General features: G+C 38.6%; 1 protein-coding gene across 5 annotated transcripts in view; it reads right to left on the reverse strand.

The window, feature by feature from the left end:
• Nucleotides 1–16550, reverse strand: part of astn1 (astrotactin 1) — a 427741-nt gene that overhangs the window by 240096 nt on the left and 171095 nt on the right. For all 5 annotated transcript variants that reach the window (XM_084369247.1, XM_084369246.1, XM_084369245.1 and 2 more), the window contains one exon: nt 13590–13740. In XM_084369247.1, the coding sequence (XP_084225373.1) occupies nt 13590–13740 (151 nt within the window). The remainder of the gene's footprint in view (nt 1–13589; nt 13741–16550) is intronic.

Consider the following 16550-nt stretch of genomic DNA (forward strand, 5'->3'; position numbering starts at 1 on the left):
ATGTAATCTAAATATGTAATTTTGATAAACAGAGATTAGTTTTGATGAGTTCAACCCATGCCAGTATTGGGTCTTTAAGGCCAAGTAGTATCTACAATGAAACAGCCTATTACAGGTCTGTGCATAGCATTAAAAACATATTGACTGTTACATCAAATAGAAAACCGGGATGAAATATTTGCCAGAAAGTTAAAAGGTTTTTCCGCACTGCAGCGAGAGAAGCCCACAGGAGCATTTGTGTCAAGTTCACAGAGAAACTTATCTATTCTGAGGAGGTCTATTTAAGAAATCACACTCTGTAGCCTAAAACATTATTCCAACATTTCAACTGTCCTTTCATGTTTCCTAAATGAGAAAGTTGTCTTGAGAGTTTTCCACAAGCCAGTGTGATGAGATAAGCAGTGTGTGTCAAAGGTCAGCTTTTCCCAGAGCGCTCGGTCCTCATGCTGGCCTCCTGTGGATGTTATAGTGAGTAAGTTCAGTGCAGAAAAACTTGGGCATTTAGTAACCCCTCTCACCTCCTGCCCAGCTAAGTGCAAAAAAATAACAGAGAGGGCGCTTGAGGTCGAACGGACATGCTGCAACTGAAGACCTTTCTTAAAGAGCGAGATCATACTTTCTGACCTAAGGTCTTTTCATTTACTGACTGCTGGAGCTGATAGCTTACTGTTAGTAGCATTAAAATCTCACACTTTTCATTCGGTGGCTTTAATGTTCCAACAATCTGTGTTGTATTCAACTGCAAAACTAAAACATTTCAGTGAGCTATTAAACTTTATGGACTTGAAGAATGTAAGATACCAATTTAAGTGAAAGATCCCTTTTGCTAAATTAGTCGTAGAACTTTCTTTGTTAACTTTGAAAATAAAATAAAAAACCTTGTTACTGTGAGCATTTCTTTTAAAAAGAAAAGCATTATTTATACTGTGTGGAAAGTGTCTGCTGCAGTCTCAGTTTAAGTTTGAAGTTTCGTGATCTAATGAGATGGTGTAGCTTTTTTCTGCTGTTTCCAGACACTCTTTGGTCTAGGAGGAACCTGATTCTTCAACAGGATTATCAAAGGTTATGAAGTGAAAGTCATATACAGGTCAGGGATCGCTACATCAGAGACATACTGTACTAGCACTGGGGTGCACTGACAAACACGCAAAGGAATCACACACCTGCTCACAAAGTACTTCAAGCGACAACTAAAAATATGCTGTTTTGTTATGTTGTAAATGGCTCACAACGGTGCATTATCAATTCCACCATTTCACAGTTCATTAAATGATTGATGAAGAGACCATTTTCAGCTCCGCTTGTAACCTTGTCAAATTTAGTATTAAGGACAGTATGTTTAATTGAGCAGACATTCTCCATTGCAGAATTTTCCCCTTGCTTTGTTTCTGTTCATTGAGGGTGTTGAACATACATTTAACTACTGGAAATGTATTGCGACAATGTAAAATGGCAGTGCATCCCTGAGTGTGTTGATGATCAATAGTGCCCAATTAAATTTTTGATACTTTATAACAAATTGTATTGTATTGCATTGTAAAGAACACCGTGCTTTGCTGCCTTCTCTTTAATTGCTGTGTGGCATCTCTTCAGGAAATTAGTCCCTTCAAATACAGACATTGATTAAACAATTCTTCTTTTTAACGGAAACATGCAAAGTAGGTCGACGTGCTTTTCCAGTCTAGAGTGATGCTTGCAGCACTCTATGGTTGTAAACAACCACCAGCAATGAGATGGGGCAGGAAGGATAGGATTTCAAGTATTACCCTCTCTCCGAACGGAGACAACGGCACCCATCTTTAGCAACTAATCTTCATTTTATGCCTTGCTTAATGTGTGTCTATGTAAATGTTTTAATACTAGTGCGGGAAAAGTTACTTGCTACAAGGGGTGATTGGTATGTATATGGCCTAAGGTACAAGGAGGCAATTTCAGAAAACAAAGCACATTTATTTTTCATCATAGTCCTCTTCTACATTTACACACTTAGTCCAGCAGTCATGGATCATACAGAACCCTTCCTTGTATGAGTTGGTGTTTTGGACCTCCAGACATGGACCTCCAGACGTGGTCCACAGCAGCGATAAAGACATCACCCCTGTCAAAATGGCGACCTCTAAGCTCCTTCTTCATCTTGAGGAAGAGGTAGTAGTCTGAGGGTCTCAAATTAGGTGAATGGGACAGGTGGTAGGACAGGCAGCCATCACCTCTGTGGACTGGTTGGCTTGTCCATTTTCTCAGACAGTGCTTACTTGCAATTTTCAAAGCACAAATACTGCAGAAATCATTAACTTCAAACATTCTATATAATTCCTCAAAGAGTTGAACTGCATGCACATGAATTTGGGAGCTGTAAAACTCATCTCGTTCTACCTTTGACCATGAACTTATCAATCACCCCTCGAATCATTAGCCAGCACATCCTTACAACTCACACACTGATTCCACAGAATCCTTTTAAGCTCCTGTTGTTTGAGGCTGCAATGCTCTCTGTATCAGAAATTGCTTCCTCTTACTAGTCAAAGTGCCTCGATGAGCTGTGTGTCAGAGTGTTACTACAACCGTTGACTGTGAAGGCAAGCTGGCCAAACATAACTAATTTTCACATTTTCTATAGAACACCAGCATCGATCTGTCCCTTTCATATCACGCAGTATTGCTGTCTCATGTCTGTACCTCTACACCCCCCTTCAGCTCCTCACAGCGTGAAAAACTGTGAGATAGAGCAAGCTGTACGTTGCCTGAGAGACAAAAACTCGCTGCTGCCTAATTGGTGTGAGCGAAAGTTAATAATTGAAGGTGACTGAGATGAGTGTATCGACATTTTCATCACTTCCTTTCCTCTCTCATCTGGATTTTACCAGCTGGACATCAGAGGAAACAGTTTAATGTGGTGAGGTGATGAAGACATATTCCTGCCATCCTCTCCTGAAAAGTATGATGTCTTTAATGGTGTAGACTCAACAGAAAAGCCAATGTAGTGTTGGTTATACTGGAGCTGTCTATTTCCTTTCCATCATATCCCATAATCCTGCTCTTTTACTGAAAAGATCTACATTTTTTTAGTGGACTTACTTGTTTTTATTAAATGAAAATACTATATGAGTATAAAGGAAACATTTTAATTAACAATTCATATATATTTATATGTATTTATATGTATAGCAGAGTAGACCAGAAATTGATAAAGAAAAGGGTCTTTTCAATGGCAAGTTCATCTTCTAAGCCCTGCCGGAAGGTTCTCTGACAACAACAAAGTTATTTGCATTTTGTCATGGCACACATTTTGTGGCCTCTAGAGGTGTCATCCTAGTCTTATTTTGTTGCAATCTGTGTAAAAGATACTATATTGTTAAGTGTTTTCCTATTGGTCAGTTAAGGTCATGTGACCATAAGTTACAGGAAGTGCAGTCATTCTTGCTCCATGCGGTCAGGCAGATAGCTCCTCTCCCCTTTTCTGCTACGTGAGTGCCTTGGAGAGCCTTTGCTTGTAAGTTTTGTTACTTTTTCTGTGTTTTGTTCAACAGAACATATAAATAATTTGCAATTCTTAAGTTGGATTTAAAAACACAATAACTGTGATAATATAATTTGCTAAATGCTAAGAAAAGCTAAACGTAGCTTATTGTTATGGATTGTGCATTGAGACTGTAATCAGTGTAAATTCATTCTGGGTTGTATTTTGTGAGTTACTAAAGTACTGTAACTTTATATTCATTTCAGTTTTACAAAAAAAGGATGGAAAGAAGAGTAAAAAGGACTCAGTAAAGAAACGTAAATATACTCCTGTGTCCGACTTTCTCTAAATCCTGCTGTTAGCTATCTGTCAGTTTGTGCGTATATGATACACGCCTCAGGGACAGAATACATTTACTGTCGATATGAACTGAGTTACCACCGGAGTACGTCGAGTCTCAAATACCACTTGCTGGCCAAGAACACAGCTGATGCAGAGAGCCCTCCTCCCCCTCGCCAAGGGCAGACCACGCTGGATAGTTTGCAATGGAGACGCCTGGAAAACTCTATATGAGACAAACTTTAAACAGCGATAGCTTAATGAGTAGCTGCAGCTTGCAGGCCGATAAACATTGTTTAGTTAACTTTTACAAGTGTAAAGTTGGACACTACATTGTGTTAGTATAACTGAGGAAGGTTACATTCAGGTCAGTATGCCCATCTGTTGTTTGCCATGTTATGCTTTCAGCATATTTTTTGAGCATGCAGTATCTTTGAGGTTATTCTGGAGAATATTCTGGACAAATGTATGTATATTATTATTGCAACAATCCAAAACAATGACAATAATAATAAACATACATTTGCATAAAGCAAACATATTCGTCCACTCCCATGTTGATAAGAGTATTAAAAACAAGAAAAATATTCTTTTAAATCAAATTAATTTGCAATTAATCTTAAGTTAATTATGGACAATCATGCAATCGTAATTAAATATTTTAATTGATTGACAGCCCATATGTGTGTGTGTGTGTGTATATATATATATATATATACTGTATATATATATATATACACACACACACATATATATAAACCCCTACAGTACCTAATCTTCAGGGAATGCTTTCATTAACCGTCGAAGTCTAAACACACACAATAAATCCAATGACCCGAGGAGAAGAAGCATCAGTAGTGACAATCTAATGTGCTCCTATTCCTCTTTAGGGTTGAGGTCTAGCTATATCTCTGCCAGGTATTGACTCCACTCAACACTGCTTAGTGTCCCAAAATGTGATCCCAGTCAAGATTGTTTTTTGCTGCCTAAGGGGAACTAGCCCAATACAAAGTGGTGAGAAGAACTGCTCTGGCCAGCAGCATACAGTATGTTGCTGTCCAGAATTATTATTAAAAACCACTTGGCTGGTCAGACATGTATGGGTGGTGTGTTATGTTGTTTGTAAAGAGTGCTGTTTGTTGTGTGTACTTCAGATTGTGTAATTTTGTGTGCATCATGTTGATGGTTTGTGTTGGTTTTGATAAAAGGTGTCATGATCTAGTTTGAATTGGCATTGCCGACAGTACAAAGTGGTAGAAAAACACTTCGCACTTGGTTGATGATTTTGTTGTGTTCTACACATTGTTACTGCAGAGTACCAACAAGTACCACTTCTTTGTCACAAGATGACCCTTTGGTCATTATGGTCTGTGGTTGTTGGTAGAATTGTGTGACAAAATTGCTTGTAATTTGTAGTAATAGGTAGCCTATATACAGTAACTGTCCCAGACAGATAATAAACTTTTGTTGTATAGCTGTGGCAGTCACATGTTCAGGCTGTATGTGTCACCTTATAAATTACAAAAATGTCAAAGCATATTGGCACTGAAAAACATGAACAACTGGTAGTTCAGTATCGTATACCATAATTTAGTAACACAATATGTTACTGTTGTTTCATTTACCGACTACTCAACAGATTTAACACACAACTGAGTTGGCATCTCATGGGGAGCTTGAAGAAATGAACAGTTAAAAGACATTGGCTATCATACACTATCTATATGCTATATGGAAATTATAGGATTGAGCCTGTTTTGAGCTTTGCCCGTACTACGGACTAAAAGTCTGATTTTTTTTCTTTTTGTCTTCACATCCTTTATGGAAGTGCAGCACATTAGCAATCAGTTAAATCTCACTTTCACCAGAACAGTTAGAAGTGCAATATTAATGGAAAAATCTCACAATCGACTGGGTGTTGATAGCCTGACAGACAGACAGTTCATTTATATCTGTGTCAGTTTGTAGAGCCACTAGCTGCAAGTCACTTTATTGTGAAGTTGCAGGTTGATGAAAACTGCAGTGTTTATCTTGTCATTATTATTGCAATTTAAATGAGTGCAGGCATCAGACAATTTATCTTGTATGCTACAACATATCTAGCATGCATGTAGATCCTTTATTGCTTCCAATATACATACAGTCCACACACAAATCACTAGCTACGTTTTCATGGACCCTAATATTCCACTAATAATCAGAATAAATGACCAATCAGAAAGGAAATGTAAACATATTGATCCGATCGAGCCTGATCTGACCTGATGAATTTCCAATCAAATCGAGAGGGGTGGTGTAAACTTTCAATCTGATTGTTGCTCTCTGGTTGGAATAATTGTATTCTTTCTGCGCATGCTCGCCCCATGTGGGGCTAACATCATAGATGACGTTGCTTCCAGGAGGCACAAAAACATGGTGGGAGCAAAATAAACACAGAGAGCGACTACTGGAAGACATGACTTGTTACGGTGTGGGTGTGAGGTTTGAGGATAACTCATCTGAGGCTCCTAAAATCAGAAAATGATTTTTATTCAGTTATTCCATAACTGAATAAACAAGCTGTTCTCAGAGGAAAATAAGTTTACCAGAACACTGTTTGAAGCTAGAAAGGTGGCAGGGTCCGCCAAATATAAACAAAGTAAAACAGTATGAAATTGCATTGTCCTTTAAGGTCAGTTTGTTTATTCAGTTTATTCAGTCATGAAAGCAAAGAGAGTTTGTTTACTGAGTTTTCTTCCCCAAAACTACATAGTGCACCTTTTACATTCATATGTAACATATTATATTATTCTAAATAGGCTTTACATAAGATGAATTTCATGAGTAAAGTAAAAAATACATTTCTATTATAACGTAATGTACATATCTAAATTAGAGCAACATTATTAACATTATCAACACAGCTTCAAAATTATTTCGATGGTACAGTGTCTTTTAAGAGGGTGAAAAGTGTCCATCACAGTCACTCTGCCCCCCGTTATTTGTTTCTGAACTATGTAACTTCAATCAGAGGGTAAGATCACAGCGTTACCTACAGGTTTTACTTCAAGATGCAAGTTTTTAAAAAATAACTCTATAATGTAATGAGTTTTGTTTGGAGTAATAGTAGCCCCTACATCACGTCTGACAAATTGTTACAGACCTGGGATTTATATTTACGACAGTGGTGTTGCACTCAGAAACTGTGGGGGGTGCCAAATCGCACAAAATGGCAATTTCAACATTTGCTGCTTTAAACTAAACAGCTGTGGACTGTCACACAGTTCCACTCAGAGTCTATGTATAGGAAACGCTGGGGATGACTTCAGCAGCTACCAACAAAAACTTTTAGGGTTGACTGTTTTCTGGGGGCCCTCCGAGTAAAGCCTTTGTATGGGAAACAATGTGAATGATGATTACGATTTTCTCAGCTCCTGATATCGGGTGACAGTTAAGACAAGACTCGGGCAGAAATTTTAACTGACAAGGTAATGTTCAAGGCATGTATGAGCCAACGGATGTTTTTCATCAGCTAAACAGCAAAACACACGCTTTGACTTTCAAATTCTAAAAGTATCAACTGAAAGACAATGGACACATACCTGTATCAGTGCTCTGTAACACAGTGGAACCTCCCGGGTAGAGTGACATATCCTGTCCAACTCATCATGGATAAGATGTTATTTATTATAACTTGGAACAGACAAATGTAGGTTTCAGTACAAGACTAGGACAGCTACCCTCTGGATCCACTGTACTCTACTACCCTTTACACACACACACCTTTCTATCACCCATAAAGCAAACATACAACACAAACACAAACTAAAACAGCACTGATGATCCATATTTATCGTGTACTGTAGGTTTATGTATAAAGCCCCACACACTGCATGAGCTGGTTGGATGGCGGCCAGCTATTGTCGTCATTCCATCCTCGCAGCAATCTGCTCTGTCAACAACATCCTTGTTTTCCACCATTTTGCAGGAGAGACAAGTGACAAGACGAAGCTAATTAATCTCACAATCATCCCGTGATTATTACGCTCTCACTTCCAGAGGCGCCATGCGCTGCCTTCTCCCCAGGAGTGCAATATATCAGCGAGACGGAGCAGGTCAGTCAGTGCAGACCGCCAGCATCAGTCGACACAAGGAAAGATATTAAATGCAGACAGGACAGCTACTGGCAGCACGGACTCAGACAAGGTGTTAATTGATTAGGGTAGAATCAGAGCGCTGGGGCCCAGCCAGTTTACCACCCTGATTAGACGGATGAGAGGCTCATTTATAAGCTCGACAGTCACAAGATAATTACTAAAACACACAGTAATATATGCAACGGCAGCTGGGAGCGGAGCCGTGCGCTGATGGACAGGACTGGGAAGTGTGTATGTGTGGGTGAAGATCAATGACTTAGCTCACTTGCAATGATGCTAAGAGGAGGATGTTAGATAAACAGCATAATAACAAGATGTCTCATTCAAAGTGAATACCAATCCATTTAGAAACTGTGATAAGCTATTGTTAAAGGGTAGGAAATCAAAATCAATTAAATCATCAGATATTCAACAACCGGACATTTTTTTCCAGCAATCTACGTCCCAGTTTTCTCAAAAACTTAATTAATTTAATTGACCGGCCTTTTCTAATCTATATCTCCTTTGTGACTGATTATTGTTTACATTCACTGCCAGAATTACATAAATAAAAGTGCGGGGCAAATCTGTGCTGCTGCTTTCATTCAATTTGTGCTCGCAATCTGGGTGTAATTACTGTCTGATGTATTAAGGCAGCAGCATTGTCTGGGTCTGACTTCTAGGTAGATTCAGCAAATGAAGGAGAGCTCAGAAGAATGCAGAGCTAAGATGAGATCACTAAGCTTAAGGAGGAAATGGAGAAAGGCAACAGAAAAACACTCACTAAGGATGTAATGCGATTAAAAACATTCACCAAGGCCAGAGTTTGACTCTACCTGTGAAATATTGCTCATTAAACAACTATGGCTTAAACTAGTGGGTCAATTTATATCATTAACGGAATAGGACTTTCTAACCAGAAAATAAAAATGAGGAAGAAAAGAATCTAAAAGCAGAGGAATCACATTTATATACAAATAATACTTTTTTTTTTAAAAAGACACACAGTTGGACAGAGCAGGGACTCCAGCAGAAGCCGTAAAGGCAGCCAAATGCAACTGATGTCAGTGAAGTCTTATCAAAGGAATACATTTACAGGCCTATTTGCAATAACTTCCTATCCCCTCTGTTTGCTGTTGTTACTGCTCACTTCAATACAACCAGTTTAATAATATAATATGGATAGGTAATTCAGTGGATTTTCCCTAGATACAGTATATGTGTGGTGAACTTACTGTACCTGTTTGTAAGCAGAATACATTTTAATTTCAACTACAACCTTCCTATCAAATACACATGTGGTTTGCATCTGCTCGTCAGAGGCAAAGACTTTCCATGCAAAACTGATCTTAAATGCACAGAATGTGATTTCTTTTTTTTGTCTTCATTGTTAAGGGTGAAATTTGTAGAATATAGGCAGAATTCGAAGGTCAAACCAAAAACATAGGGGGCAGCGTACAGTAACACCAGAATAACCGACAACTGCTTCTCTCTGCCAGCTAACCTTGGATGTAGTTAGCTACCGTTAGCAAATTAGCTCATGGCTCAGTTAGCCATGGAGCCAGTAGTCTTAGAGTTCGTTTGGGCGTCGGATCACAGGGGGAGTCACTACAGATTTGGCAGCCTGACGTGAGAATGAACACAGCTGGACACTGATCTGGGACTGAACACAGCCACCAAGATTGACTGAAGTCAGTGTGACAACAGATACAGTACAGGGGTTATACAGCGGCTATGACTTTGGGGACAACAAGACATGGCAGGTGGGAATGGAAGAGGCATGCAGTGGGAGGGAAGCAACATCAGCAGCGGGTGAAAATGGCATGCTGAGCTGGTTATTGCGACATGGGACCAAATAAAACGCACCATTATTGGAAACATTTGGGATAATGCAATCACACAACTCAAAAAATTAAAATAGTAAGGGATGAAATTGCAAGGTGTGTTTCAGATAACAGGCAAACTGCTCCATTTTGTGTTCATGTCGAACAGTGTCCTCATTCTGATACTACAACAGGGGCATGCAATAGTGTGATTTACAATGCAGATTATGAATGCTTGCTACTGGAGTTCAAAGCATTGGCCTGTTGTGCTTACACACTGTGACTAGAATCAATTTGGACAGATTGTTACAAATCAAATATTTAAAGGTTTTCTCATATTTTTGGTTTGCAAGTTACACAGTTTGACAGAATAATTGGCAGTGAAGTGTACAGTCCCACACACCATTTCTTTGAGCTTTCTTGTTTTAAATAACATGTATTTAATGAAAGCAACAACAGCTCTATTCTGGAAAGTGTTTCCAGTTCTCTTCCTGCTCTCGTAATCACTTTCATCTTGTGAAAGTGAGTGAAAAAATAGATTTATTCTCGGGATGTATTTCTGTTTCATTTGTGGTTACAGTGGAGCTTAGTGAACATCCACAAATTATAGGAAAACAGAAACATTAAGGTTTAAGTACTATAAGTAAGCAGAGACATTCACTTTGTTCTTTTTCTCGCAAAGTTTCTTAGAGAAATATCACAGTATTCTTCAACATGCTCAAGGGATGGAAATATAACAGGACAATAAATAATTAATAGAATACAAAAGGAGAGTCTCATGACACCTCAAAGCGTTGGCAAGAAATATTTTCACTGTTTCTTTTTGGATCCAAGTGAGACTAATTTCAGGGAGAAGAAACTGGATTTTTTTTCCTGGCGCTGTTGGCAAGGATTTGCAACAAAGTGCAACATAAAGAAGCTGCCCTCTAGATGCTGGTGTATACAAGCTGTTGTTTTAAAGCACCCAGTAATTATGTTTAAAGGAAGAATATCACCACAGCATATCTAGAGTTTTCTTGTGATTTCCCACACGAGGAAAAAGCAGGGGGAAAGAGCAAATGTGTTAACTAAAACATAAATCAAATGCCTGTGAGACTTCAAAGCCCCAGCTCAGAATCTCCACTCTGTCATCTCTCACTATAAGATGGAAATTGGATGGATATTGTGGTTTTCCGACATACCAGTGCAATGCCGTTGCAACACATCTGACTCATTATAATTCACAGAGTCCAATTCATATCTACCAACAAGTGAGATATTTGTGATAGACCTTCATAACTGAACCACAGTGGCCTGACTGACACTGTAATGTGACAAGAGCCCGTGAATGTCGGCGTTTTCGGGGAGAAGTTACAGTTGATAGAATCTAATTGCCCGTCAGGTAATGTAGTTCTTGGACAACAGATTAGTGACATTTACAGTACAAGTCTGCAGGAAATAAACAAGGTGAATTTCTGTGCTTTTTTTCTGGATGAATGCTACAACTAAGCCTTCAAAAAGCTCAAAAGCTTTTCTGCTTTAGCCAAGTACAAACGGCTGATATTCAGAAAGCTTTTTTTTTGTACTGTTGCTGTTCCAGATCATACTGTACTCATGTAGTAACTGGTTGACAAAAGGCAAACTGAGTCTTTAAAGAAAATAAAATCTTGTACTGTACAACTAATCTTAAGCTTTTCAGACTAAGACATACTAGCACTGTGCCCAAGAATCATACAGTCCATACAATATCTCAGCAACTATCAGACTATTGATTTGATAGAGACATCCATGGTCATCAGAGAATGAATGCTAATAACTTTGGTGATCGCCTGACTTTTCAACCAGCAGCATCATCAGGTTGAAATTGCAATTGCTCCAATACTTTTGTTTGTGAACAAATGCCTGCAACTAAGTCATTTCCATTAGTGTCAGCTGTATTTTGTGTTTAGTTTCATACAGCACTTTGCATTTAGCTCAAAGCACTGCTGTGCCTAAACAGCCTCACGGGCTATTCAATGGCTCTAGACTTTTACACGTATGCCTCTTGCATAACTTCACACATTATTGGCTTAACAGTGATTGGAAGTAACAGATTCCAATGGAGAGTAAATGATGGACAGTAATGGACTAGTGTCCCCATGTGGCTATTGGATCCACTGGAATGCCATTTTCTTTTCTTTTTTCCAATCCATACCCCCAAAATATATCATTATTGGTGACAATTGTTATTGTTGGACAAACAATACATAGCAGTCACTCAGGTGCTGGAACAATAGATTGTATTTTTGTCTGCTGTTGGGTGAATGGCAGAGATACCTGGATACAGTGAGTGCCAGGCTGGTTGTGTCTAGATGGTAACCTCAGACCAGCTAAGATCTTGTGAGAGTGATAATTTAAACCCAAACCCTGATCTTTTGTTGTTGTAAACTTAAGTGAAGGTGTTCAAATATTGGAAGAGTTTTACAAATCTATGTTCAAGTCCAAGTCCAGTTCCATCTTATTCAGGTGAAAAAGAGAGCCCTGTCAGCCAAAATTCTTCTTCTTCTTGTCTCTTTTTTCTCTAAAGGAAAGACACTCTGGTCATAGCTTGAATGTCACATTTGGTGCTTTTTATACAAACTTATTGTAAAAGACATTCAGAACCTTTTGACTTTTAAATTCCAAGATGAAAGTTAAGTCAGCTTTCAGATCACAGCATTAGTAAAGACTACAAAACCGGCATTGAATATGTTATAGCTAAACAGAGCACAGTTCTGAAATCTAGTTTGTATCCCTCATTCATATGTCTTCATCCTAAGCTGGTTCAACCTAAAATCGCACTAAATACCTGTATGTTTGACCATTGAAATAATTTGTATTTATATTTGTTCAATTGTTTCCATTTTTAGCCTCAGACTTACTGATTAAAGTCAGATGGTGAAAGATTGAGGGAGTAATTTTCTTCAGAGTGTGTTTGACATGCTTATCTACTGCCCAAGATAATTGTACTGTGATAACATTAAGCATACCACCTCCACGTTATATGTAGTAAGATATAAATACGCTCTAATCTATAAATGAAACATATTGTGATTTAAAACATGTTGCAAGCTGTTTCCCTCTCCTTGAAGTGAATTATAAGAGATAAGATTGAGCACGCTGGATTGCATAAACTGCGTATCCCCAGCCCACCTGAAAGACTCTACTCAAGTGCATCAAAGTACTTGAAAAGAAATTAAATTGTTAGGGAAGGTGCTGCCTGACAGCTTATCAATAGATAGGGGGGGAATTAGAAGAAGCAAAACACTAGCAGACGGTGCTAAGATTCTGCAAATAACAAGAACGATATTGCTGGGGTCCTCAACAGATGGAGAAGAAAACAAACCTGGCTGCTACATTTCCTGGTTGCTAAGCACCACCTGGAGGTAATGAATGTGTTGTCTGGCTAAGAGGCAGATGAGACAAGCGGCGAAGTCAAACTGTCTACTCAGATGCATTACAAAGTCCCGGGTCTGCTGCTTGTCCTTGCTATGGGTCATCTTGGCCTGAAGAAATTCTTATGAATATTTATACAGCTAGATGGACTTAAACACTGATGGCCAAAACAGGATATTCATACAACATTAGAATATGAACTTGTAGTGAAGAGGCCATGCAAGTGGGCATCATATTAAGAATCCCTGAAGCTTGGGTCTGCATAGTGTTGGAGGTAAATGCATTAGATGCCATGCTCTCATATTGTCTCAATCATAAGAATGTGTACAGACTGTATACTACACTCTAAAGTATTTTAAATTTGATTTACATAGTGATATTTCAGTGAAAGGTCATATTCTGGTACTGTAGCTGATGTATGGCAGCTTCCAGCCAGTGTCTCTTAAAAGAACGATGACTTACTACACATCCAGTGGAGTCCAGCTTTCGGTCGGATATGCAACGGAAGTTGCGGCTGCAGCCTCCGTTGTCTTTGGTGCAGTCTCTGACGGGCCCAAACGAGTCCAGGAGAACCTCCAATGAGTCAAAGGACGAACTGATCATCAACTCCTCTCTGTGAGAGCAAAAATGGTTGAGAGAAAGAAAAAAATAGTTAGTTTTCTGAATCTGTGTTTCTATGTTGTTACAGCTGAAGACTGATTTGTGTTTTGAGCAGACAACACCAGCCTGGAAGATGACAAACTATCACCTGGCTAGTGTGGTCAGAAGTGTGCTCTGCTTAACCTATAACCACAGCCAGGATTAGGCCTGGCTGATATGGCTAAAACATCTATCATGATAGTGATGTTTCTTGTGGCCTATATCAATGATCTCATTGCTTTTGAATATAACCACTTTATCACGGCACACAGGTTATAATTATGTTAACACCACACTGAAAAACACACAATAAAATCACAGTTATAGTATTTTACACCACTTAAATAAAATTCAGAACAGTCGTAGGAAGAGTTAAAAGGTTTTTACCAAATAAAAACAAAGAATTCTGAACATGAATCATTTGAACTACACGTGGTGTTGCATGTAGTACAGCTATCCATAAATCACCATTAATCCACCTATTTTTTCGTAATTATTAATATTGCTTTATGATGAGTTTAAGAAGTATTGCCTTTAAATAAGCTAATGATTCTGACTGATGTTTGGCATTCAATAAGTTATGCCTTGCTGTCAGCAATATGCAATTTGCTTTCATTAAAATTGATTAAGATATCTTCAGGTTTCTTTAGATCATGTTTCAAAGTGTCCAGGGGGAAATGAGGAAACGTCAAAGCGGTGCTTCACCATTCTGCTTTGCAAGAGCACCCTGCTCTCTATTTAACTTAATGAAGAAGTATCTATTTTCTGGAATTACAAAGATGTGCATGTTTAATTCATTCTGTGTTCTCATCAAGAGAAAAGTTAGAGTTTTCACAGCACAATTGCTATGCAAAGTATAGTACTTCTGAGATAAAACGCACCATGAGCATTACTGCTCTAACCTTGCTCTGAGCAGTCACTTTGTGTTTCTGTGATTTTTTTTGTTGCCCGTAAGTCTCTTGCAAGGTCAATAAGCAGATCAGCCAACAGAAGGACAACAGTATTGAGATGGGTAGAGATGAAGAACAAGGCAGAGAGCATCTCAGTGTTTCCTCACAGAATCTAAATCTTAGAGCTTTTTCTGCCCAGGAATAGTGCTGCAGATGATAAACAAGGACTTGTGTAATAGCATTGCCATGAACCTTGCCTTGGTTAAAAAAAAACAAAAAAAAAACTAATGACCTCACAGGCACTCTTAAAACATATTTTTTTTCAAACTCCCCATACTCCCCTCCTTTCCCTATGAGGAAAACACAGTGAGTTTCCTTCCCTTTCACAGTCAACTTGATGTTATCTTACCAACCAATTTTTCCATTATAATTGCCCATTGCTTTGTTGTCATTTATTCAGAGGGGACCTATTGAACAGAGCTTCAGCAGATGATGAAACTCACAGCAAGCGTGAATGCTAAATTATTTGGGAACTGCAATTACAGTCAAAACACATCCGATGATTGTGTGCATTGTGCACAGTTTACCTTAAAATGTTACGCAAGACAAAAAAAACTACAACAACAAAAAAAGGTTTAAAGTCCTGTTTGGTGACTCTTTGAAGATACTACAGCATTTATTACATCAAAAAATATGGAAGTGCTAAAAAGACTGATCATCATACTTTGCATTTTGCTGTCTTTTAAAAGTACTAGCTCTATCTAGATATCTGGGTAAGAACATCTGATCAAGGGCCTCTCTATTCACGAGGTACGTAAAAGCATTCTTATTATTTTGAATCCATCTGTATAATGGATCCCAGCATGCAAATTGGGTAGGCAGAGCTGGCAGAGCACATAAAGGTTCTATCCATTTGATATTTTTTTTAAGAATGTGAACACACTGTACGGACTGCATTTACACCTGCTGAGGTCAGGTCACTTCAACCCTATCCGCTATGAATCAATTGTGCGGTGCAATCATTTGCAGGCTGTGCAGGGCACTACATTTCCCTTCACCTGCCTCATTCACATCTGAAAGAATAGATAAAAAGTATTTTTTGGCATTTCATGTAGTGTTACATTTTTCCTTATCCAGATAAAATATCCTGAAACATACGCAGCCACAGTAGTACCACTAATTAAAATACATGTATGCATTTGTTTTGGATGTAATACTATTCCTTGATTACAAATGATAATATCAGTTTAACAATTTGAGCATGAAGTTGAATCTTTGAAAAATCTCCACAGATGTTAGAATCTCTTAGTATTTAGTATGTCCCCCTTTTGCCTTAATGACAATGCGCACTTGAGCCTGCATGGACTCCACAAGTTTCTGTAAAACATGATGACTCATGTTAAACCAGCATGATTTGTCAGTGTTTCACAAAACGTCTTGTGATGTCATTAACTGCTTGGCTTTCTCAGTCTTCAAGTGCCCTGATAAATGTTAAGAAGGGTTGAGGTCAGGTGACTGTGTAGGAAGTCCATGACAGTGAGGACTCCTCTGGTCTTCTTTGGTCTTCAAGTAGTTCTTGCGAAGTGTGTTTGGGGTCATTATCCCGCAGGAGTATGAATCTTTCTCCACAAAGATGCCATCCAGAGGGTGTAGCATGTCTCTGAAAAATGAAATGGTACTTCTCATAGTTCGGGGTAGAGTCTGTGCAGATATCTAACTCCAGAGTAGGCAAAACAGCCCCAGACTTTAATATGCCCACCACACTGTGGGTCTGAAACGTTGAGATATTATTTTCTTTCATGTTCATCTCCTTACATAGACACCTCTGTTACTGCAATAAATCTCAAACTTGGATTCATCAGTGAATAGGACTTTATTACAGTCATCCACTGTG

Source organism: Pagrus pagrus (genome assembly GCF_965226575.1).
Source record: "Pagrus pagrus genome assembly, chromosome: 12".
Classification (NCBI taxonomy): Eukaryota; Metazoa; Chordata; class Actinopteri; order Spariformes; family Sparidae; genus Pagrus; species Pagrus pagrus.